General features: G+C 47.6%; 1 protein-coding gene across 1 annotated transcript; it reads left to right on the top strand.

Annotated features, from left to right (window-relative positions):
* The first annotated feature begins 1308 nt into the window (after nucleotides 1-1308).
* trib1 (tribbles pseudokinase 1) lies at nucleotides 1309-8986 on the top strand. Its single transcript, XM_084562762.1, has 3 exons — nucleotides 1309-2225; nucleotides 3048-3340; nucleotides 6157-8986. The coding sequence occupies exons 1-3, from the start codon at nucleotides 1905-1907 to the stop codon at nucleotides 6629-6631; spliced, it is 1089 nt and encodes a 362-aa protein (XP_084418888.1). The 5' UTR covers nucleotides 1309-1904; the 3' UTR covers nucleotides 6632-8986.
* Nucleotides 8987-9186: the final 200 nt, after the last annotated feature.

The following is a 9186-nucleotide window of genomic DNA, read 5'->3' as shown; positions in this document are numbered from 1 at the left end:
ATCCTGTTTTTTTGAACTTCTCGAAAAGAGAATAAGGGACCGCAAAGAGAGAGAGAGGGAGGGAGGGGGAGAGAGAGACAGAGAGAGAGAGGGGAAACCTGTTCCAGTGCCGGCTCTGCTGCATGACAAACACACTCACTCACAGAGACACACACACATCAATCAGATGGTGAGTCACCTTTTTTTTTTTTTTTTTTTCCTCGTAGGAACGACCACTGCACAAAGAAAGAATGCACAGCCTAAAAATAACAGCCATCATTCTTATGGAATCTGCAGCTCGTCCATGTTTGGACAGCCTGCAGAAACAGGTTGGCGTGAACGCCGCGAGTCAAGCTGAGCCCAACTGCTGCGACCTGGTTAAGTGCACGACCTCTCGCGGATTGGAGCCGTGCTAGAAATGCGAAAAGAGGTAGTCCGGAACGGCACGCTTCTGAATGGCAGGCATAGGGGTGAAAGCAGTGATAGTGCACACACGCACACACACACACACACACACACACACACACACACAGGCCAGCTGGTGCTCTGTGTTTCAGTGAACGCTTAACTGCAGCCACTGTGCTTGTTCAACATAAAGCAGTGAAAAAAAAAAAAAGAGAACTCTTGCGCAACACGCGCATGGTCACGCGTGTGTACACACCCCGACGAACACACACACACACACACACACAAACATGCACATTTATAATTGCTTCATACCGTAAGCTCATCTCAGGACTCCTCATTACAGGAATGCTTTTGAGCTGACCTATTTACTGTACTCCACTCTTGAATTTCTAGCTCTTCTGCTGTCACAGTCCACAGTTCACTGATTATATTTTTCAAGAATATTGCTTAATTCTCACACCGGCTTCGCAGAATTGACTTTCTTGTTAGTCGCATTTGGCGCACAAGTAGTTTTAAGTTGAGATCAGTGGGATCCCATCTGCTATGATGTTGTTTACGGAGCCACGCTAGCATATTTTATGTGACTGCTTATAGCCCGGCACCACTACTGCTTTATGGGGGTGAGTCATATCCACATAACAGACAGGCTCAGCATGGGAAAATATCATGGTGATGTTAAAGCCAGAGTTAGGGCTTTTACACTGGAGCTTTGTACGGGCTAGTTCACACCGGAGGCCTAACATTTGGACAGCAAACGGTTCAGGTGCGGCGCAGGAGGTCTGTGGAGAAACGGTTACAACTAGTAATAAAGCTGAACATTAAGGAAGGACTGAGTCAGTTTTAAAGATTGTTAATTATTGTCTAAAGCATGTGCATGCGAGATGGGGCAGCCCTGATAACTAACAGATGATTTCTTCATTCCTAAAAACAGTCGCTCAGGTTCCTTTGTATCAGCAAAAAAATCTCAGAGGGCAGGAATGTGGAGATTCATGACAAACATGCAAGGATAATGTCTGAACCATATGCCTGCGTCGTCTGCTGTGAAAGGTAATACAGTGGGGCTGTGTCATCAGAGCCGCCGAGGCTGAGCTGGAGTCGGTGCCGTTACAGGATTGCTCAATGGTTGTGTCACCAGGAGGCTGGACTGGTCGGGCGGAGTGTTTGAGCTCAGAGCTCAACATCACTGGAGCTCACTCACTCTCAGCCTCTCTCTGAGTGTGAGGCGTCTCTCCTTCTCTCTCTTTCCCTCACTCTCTCTCTCCCCCCACTCTGGGTTCTAAGGGATCGGGATTTTCTCAACAAAAATTAGACTACACACACCTCAGAGCCACGAGCATTTGCTCTCCAGGAGGCGTTGGATTATCACCCGAAGGTCCGAGAACCTGCTGAAGTTTCGCTTATGAATCTCACACGGAGGAATGGAGCGCAGAGTTTGTAGTTTATTTTAATCATCACGGGAAAGGACACGTAAAGGAAAAGAAAATCTTTTTTTTTTCTTTTTTCTTTTTTCGGCTTTAATGGTGAATCGGCACATCAGGATGAACTTGCAGTGGAGCAGCCCGGCAACCTGCATCCGCACCGGGAGAGCCGCGCACAAGCGGCTGGACTCGGACGACCAGCCGCCGGCTAAATGCGCCAGGCTCAGCGCCGAGGCTGGGGACGCGCAGGGTCTCCTCGGCACCTCTCCCGGCTCCCCCGTCAGCCCCGTCTCTACCCCAATCCCGCCGACCCACCAGGGACCGTCCAGGATAGGACCGTTCCTGCTTCTACCTCTGTCGGACCGGGACAGCATGCACAGCGCGATGAACACCGATACTGGCGATGAGCTACTGTGTAAGGTATGCGCAATCCAGTCGTTGTGCAATTTTCTTTGAATGAATGATGTTTCAAGACGCCGCGTTGCTCAACAGCCCGTCTGACATGTCATCCGTATTTAGCTGACTTTTTTTTTTTTTTTTTTTTTCTCCACCAAATGTCATTCTCACGCGAAATGTGTCACAACAGCGTTGCTTAATGATGTTCAAACACTCAGCTATATAAGGCTCGGTTTTAAATCTGTTTACTAAAGCAGGATAGCCCAGACAGTGGCTTGTAGCCTCGCGCTGTGTTGGTTGTGGAGAGACAGCCCACCTATTGAAGTGCACCTATCCTCGGCGCTATGGCTTCACAGTGTGTCTGTCAACTGGGCTCATTTGCATACGCGTCACTGCAATACGCCACGCTGTGACTCACAAAAATGCAAACATGTGTGGCACAGAAAAAAAAAAAAAAAAAAGAAAGAAAGAAAGGGACAATCATGTGAAGGATCTGTCTAGATAAGGACATGAGGCTCTCCGTTGTTCCAGATCCGTGTGTTTATTTTGCATGATAGACCTGCAGGCGCTTGGCTTTGTTCATTAATGGAGTTAATCGCTTTACGCTTGGGTGATTCATTTGACATGCTCTTGCAAAAGCAGTGTATAGAGCTGGAATCAAAGCATATGCCTTTTTTTTTTCTTTTTTTTTTTTTCTCGTTATCTAGCTGCCAAATTTGCATGGCTGTTTCCTCAAATGATCATTAAGAAGACACTGACCCCGCTGCCTCCTCTCCTTCTGTATTCTCAACTTCCTCCCTTGCGTCCCCCCTCCCTCCTCTTCCTCCACTCCCATCTTTCTTCCAGGTGTTTGATATGGGGGTGTACCAGGAAAAGATCAGAGCCTACGGGGTTCTACCAGCCCACAAGAACGTGGCCGGCATCGGGGACATCATCCTCGGCGAACGCAAGGCCTACGTGTTCCTGGACAAGGATTTCGGGGACATGCACACCCTGGTGAAGAGCTGCCGCCGGCTGGACGAGGAGCACGCCTGCAGGCTCTTCCGTCAGGTGGCCCAGGCCGTGGCGCACTGCCACCAGACGGGCATCGTGCTGGGTGACCTCAAACTGCGCAAGTTCGTCTTTGCAGATGAAAAAAGGTACGTTTCTAAACGCCTGAAACCTCGATGTGCGAGCCGTCCACCTGCTCACGTTCAGTATTCTCGGTGCCACCCGGCTAAGGCATGAATTAACTTTATCCGGACGCTCTTAAAGTTAAATCCCTGCAGTCTGGCAGCACATGCCAGCGAAGACACGGAGCAAACATGGCAGCAGCTGATACACACACAGGCCATGTGTGCAGATATCGGTGTGGGCACAGATAGAGTAGGAGGTTCTGTACTTGTGGAGGCAGACTGCTTAGATTCCCAGATTTTTCGCCCTCTCTGTCTGTCTCCCTTTCTCACTCTCGACGTGTCTCTTTGTATGCATGTTGTGTGTTTGCTTTGCATGTGTGTTGCGCGTGTGTGAGTGCACGCGAGAATGCGGTGGGTGGTATTTTGGCAGGGCCGCGAGACGAGGCTGCTGAATGAGACAATCATACCCTTCTGCGGTCGATAACTTGGAATATATTTATTGCTCATTATTTATTAATAAATTACATCATAGCTGTGCTGCAGAACGACTGATGCCTCCAACAAGGTTTCATTCAAACGCACTTTCATCCGTGAAAGAGGAGTTCAAAGCGCTATCCGTTTGAACCGGCTCCCACGCGCTCACACCCACACACACCCACACGCGCACACACACATATATATGCCTTAATGCCTGCGTCTCCGAGTGCTACATTCTGCTCAGGAAGACACACAAAACCCCTGCTTACAAAACTATTTGTCGCCTCTTTGCCCCTTGCGTCAGTGTCTTTCCTGTAAGCGCCCGCTGATCCCACACAACCCCCCCCCCCCTTTTTCGGCTTTCCAAAGGCCCTTTTTTTATGGAGACTTTTCAACAGTAACATTCTCCAGCCATGACCTCTGGGCTTGCAGGGTCACAGTGGATGAATGAGAGCAGACAGCCAGTGAGAGAAGTTGAAGTTGGTTGCGTCCCTCTGATAGCTATACGGCTGCAGAGCGATGAGTCACAGCATATATGTGCAGGGGGGGGGGGAGAGGAGGGGGGCTGCATAGCTTTTTCTCTGTGTGTGTGTGTGTGTGTGTCTCCGTACATGCATGTTTGCACGCACGCCGATCAGACATTCAGAGCTACGATCCGCCGCGAGTTTAAATGTCTCGGCGCCTGCGACTCGGCGCAGGCAGTGACGGCACTGCGACATTAACGCTGGTAGATCGACCCACAAGACCCACTTGACCCTTAAAGTAGTGGGATGACAGCTTCTTTTTAAACAAAGACTTCCTTTTTACGGTGTGCTGGCAACACAGCTGCAGCGCCGCTAAAACAGACACTGCTGTGACTCTCAAAACAAACCTGCAGGTTCTGCTGATGACATTAAATGTCTGCGTGACATAATGGAATCTGTTCCGTGCGCGCTGCTCTCGTCCAATCACAGGCGGGCATCAGCACAAGTCTCCTCGAACTGTTGCAGCTCGGTGTGACCTCATTTATTCCGTCATACATTCCTGCAAATTCGCGATCAGACACCTCTCGAGGCCCCGTCGCACAAACTGCCATGCGGCGTCCTGGCCAACAATGCAGCACCCGAGCCGGAGAAAGTCACAACAATTTGACAAATGCTATCTTCATTCACACACGCACACACACACACAGTGCAGTTGGAAAAGCCAGTTTAGGGAAGGTGACTAGCACTGCGAGGCATGCAGAGCTTCGCTGTCGGGCCAGCCTTCCCGTGCGTCACTGATGTGGCAACAGCCATTTGAGGGTAATTATGGGATGGCTGGCGCCGCAAGTGTGGGACCCAGGTGCAGATAGCCCCGGCTCGAGAAAGAGAGAGAGAGAGAGAGAGGAGGAGGATATGTACTCTCAACAGAAGGATGAGTCACTCTCTCCACCCCTCTAACTCTTTCTGTTCTGTTTCCTTTTCTGTCTCCATCTCTCCGCGACTTATCTCCTCCACTATCTTGGTGTTTAAATATCATTCGCTTTCAGTCTCGGGTCCTAGTGGCCGTGACGCTTTTCATCCTCTCTGCGGCTATCTCCTTCTCTCCAACCGTCACTCTGTCTGACAACTGAAGTGTCTCCCAGAGTCAACCGCCTGAATGTGCGATAAAGCAGAACGCTTCCAATGTGCGTTTGTGTGTTACCAACCCCCTCCATCAATGTCAATCACATATTCATTTTTAATTAAACACACTGCTTAGCTAATGCCGTCACTTTTTTTTCTTTTGCGCTTGGAGACGTCAAACGTTTCCCATTATGTGCTCTACCTTTGCGCAATCAGTCATTTTGTGAGCACTGGTAAATATGTCATTCTACAAGTACGCTCTCACAATCTCAGTGGCTCTGGTGCAGGACTAAATGTACGTCCTGTCATTAACATGGCTAAATATAGCATTGTGTGTGTGTGAGTACGAAGGAGGAGGGGGGGGGGGGGTGTTGGAGTAGTATATTTATATGTGTGTTTATGGAGCCATGTGAGTGCCAGGAAGTCACTGGAAATTTGCTTAGGCAGCTCTGCTTCTTAAACGGGAATCACTATGGTGTGCTAGAAATAAACTTTTGACTTGACTACTTAGGTCATGTTAAGTTCACTGGTGTGTGTTGTGTTAATCTCCGTCTGTCCATCTGTCTGTTGTGCAGATTAGGGAAGGATGCTCTCAGATTTTGTCCTAGCTCATGGTGCAAGTTGTTTACCGCAGCTGCAGTTGTGGGATAGACGTTTAAAGAGGAAATACAAGAGAACAGATTCACTCATGTACAAAAATAAACATTTTTCCTCATTTCCTGTGCTCTTAAATGTCGTGCCAAATGTCCTGACCTTATTTTGACTTTTTCCTCACAGGACACAGGTGAGACTAGAAAGCCTCGAGGACTGCCGCGTCCTGGAAGACCCCACCGACGACTCTATGTCAGACACACACGGCTGCCCCGCCTACGTCAGCCCAGAGATCCTCAGCGGCTCCACGCCTTACTCCGGCAAGATGGCCGACATGTGGAGCCTCGGGGTCATGCTGTACACCATGCTGGTTGGCCGCTACCCCTTTCACGACCCGGACCCGGCAACACTGTTTTCCAAAATTCGCAGAGGCCAGTGCTGTTTGCCAGAAGGCTTGTCACCCAAGGCCAAGTGTCTGCTCCAAAGCCTGCTGAGGAAAGAACCCTGGGAGAGACTCACGGCGGCCGAACTGCTCGCTCACCCGTGGTTCCACCTGCCACCGTCGTCCCAGGAAGTGGCGCTGGGTGAACAGGAAGTGAGCTCGGTGGAACAAATGGTGCCATCATTTGACGTGGAAGAAGATGACGATCTGTTCTGCTGACGGACTCAATTCAGTCTAAGGGACCAAAACAGCATTTGCTATGTGAGGGATTCATTCTTGTTGTTTTTTTACATTGGCACTTTTTAGAAACCCATTTGTGTACTGTTGTGTGTACATACACCCTCAAGCTTTCTACAAAACTTACTGTACTGTATTTTGTTGTCGTATACATGTTACTTGCTAAGGGCATTGGTCACAATGATCGTTCATTGTGTTTCTGTGTGTGTGTTAGAAATTATTTGGTGCTAAAAGAAATAACAGTGACTCAGAATTTGCCAGATTACGCTAAAAATAAGTGTATCACAGTCATTTAACCCCTGGCAAACACCAGTCATCAGTGCTTGCTCTCGGCTTGAACTCATGGGGATTCGTGAAGCATTAGATGCATCTTGAACGGGAGGCGAGGAGACCGGGATGTTGTTCCTCTCACTCTCTGACCAGGCTGCAGGCCTCGCCAGCTGACTCACCGATCAACTCGAGGAAGGCCAAACACGAGCTTGACGTCTTGAGGCAGACACAAAGTGAGAAAGACGGTTAGCAGGGGACTGATGTGTCATACTCAGCGGGACACTACGAAGGTGTCTCACTGCCAATCTGGCAACGTCTCCGCAAACGGAGAGCATTTACAAATCTCACACCATGCACAGAAGGTTGAGAAAGGCAGGGTGTTACTGGTGTAAGACTTGCAGAAAAATGGGAAAAGCTTGTCACGCGTACTCAGCAACTAACAGTGACACTTGGCTAACACATGTCCTTGTAAATGGCCAACAGAGATAGGTAGACCTCCGTGATTTTCTAATTTGTAGCTGTTGAAACTAAACTATCCACCATTTATAAAGCATACGCAAAGCTAAATATCTAATATATCAGGGTTTCAAACAGAAAGCATTTGATCTGACCTTGCAAACAATCCTGTCTGTGTGCAATTAGCCACAGCAAAACCTAACACTAAGGCCTCTGGTTTAATATAAAATGCTGGGAGCTACTCTGGTTTTAAGGACTTGGTCACATGCCTGGGCAGCAACAGAGATGTTTGGATCATTCTTACACCTGAAGGCAACACGGGGAAGTTGCAGAAGTAAAAAATACACTGATTTTTAACTCAGTCTAACAATGTTTGTAGATTTTAGGAAATGTGTCAAATATCTACTTAAAGACATACGAAATCGGAAAGAAACACGTTACAGGAAAAAAGAAAAAAAAAAAAGAAGACGACTTTCTCAGCTGAGCAGTTGAACCTGTTTTGTTCATCTCTGCTGGAACATTATGTCAAGCTAACAAAGCCGAGCCGTGCCGCCGAGTGTTGTGCCCGTATCACTGTGTTTCATAAACTGAATGACTCTGAATCAGTCGCAGTCAGGCGATATTTGATGTTGGTTGTCTGTTGATGACTCAACACTCGAGCGTGTCTGTAGAGAATGGCCCTGACCTTGGCTGGAAGAATCTGTTCAGACGGTTCCACCGCTTTAATGGTACTTTTTATTTTTTCCCCTTTTCCTTTCGGTTTTTTTTTTTTGGTTTTGTTTTTTAAATTCTGTTGAAAGCTGTGGATCCATGGAGACTGGTGCTCATAGTCAGTGACATGATGTACCACAGTTTAAAATATGCTTTGTGGTGTGACAAGCCGACGGAGAGTTTCAGCTATTACTGGTCCTCAGACATCTGTTTCGTTCTGAATCAATAATGCTGCCAATGGTACTAAATCTGGCATATCTAAGAAGTGCTGTGCATTTAATTTTAGGGTCACGCAGTCAGCTAACAAAACTGCTCTTTAACTATTTCCTAAAGAGAGACTTGTGACAATCTGAAATGTTCCTCACAGTAAAGTAATTTATGATTTAATTTCTAGTTCATACATGTAGAGTGAGTCACGCGTTCATGTGACGTGTAGAGTAAACTGACACGGGTGCACAATCTTCATATTGCACTGTGAATTATGTATTTGTGACACAACCTAGAGGCTTTTGTTAGTCCGCACAGGTTATACACAAGAGTTATACTCGTTGTACAAAATGTGTAAATATGTATATTTTAAATATGTGTGGAGTTGTTGAATAAAGATCACATTTTTTCATATTTCACACGGCTTGTTTTTGCGGTCATTACTGCCGCTCGGGTTTCAAACGCACAAACACCTGCTCGGCCTGGCTCGCCTGCGTGCCTCAAAGGTTCCCCCTGCAAGAATTTTCCCCCACAGCTCTTCATCAATGTGAGAACAATACATTTTCTCTTCCCCCTCAGCGCTTTCAATTTCATCCTTGCAAGAGGAAAAACTCCCTCTCCCTCTAACCGTTTACTCTTCTCTGACCTTTGTGTAATGTAACATTTAACTCCTCAAAAACACAAATGTCAATACTGGGCCAGTGTCTTTTCCTGGAATACACAAGGGGGAGCTGCTCTCATTCCGTTTTCTTCCGCCCGAGCGGTAACCAGTGGAACTCCGGGTCAACTCATCAAACACTGTACTACAGCACAATTTAAAGTCAAATACATGTTTTCTTTCATATCCAGTCCACTTGTGCTTGTGAATCATTTGTTTGACCTATGAGAGCTTG

The sequence above is a fragment of the Chelon labrosus genome (genome assembly GCF_963514085.1).
Source record: "Chelon labrosus genome assembly, chromosome: 16".
Lineage (NCBI taxonomy): Eukaryota > Metazoa > Chordata > Actinopteri > Mugiliformes > Mugilidae > Chelon > Chelon labrosus.
Note: the sequence above shows the minus strand (reverse complement) of the source record. Positions and strands in the feature narration are given on the sequence as shown.

Coding starts and splice junctions, on each gene's coding strand:
- trib1 (XM_084562762.1), top strand. CDS start 1,905: ATGGTGAATCGGCACATCAGGATGAACTTGCAGTGGAGCAGCCCGGCA. Junction 2,226..3,047: donor GCGATGAGCTACTGTGTAAG/GTATGCGCAATC, acceptor TCTTTCTTCCAG/GTGTTTGATATGGGGGTGTA. Junction 3,341..6,156: donor GTCTTTGCAGATGAAAAAAG/GTACGTTTCTAA, acceptor TTTTCCTCACAG/GACACAGGTGAGACTAGAAA.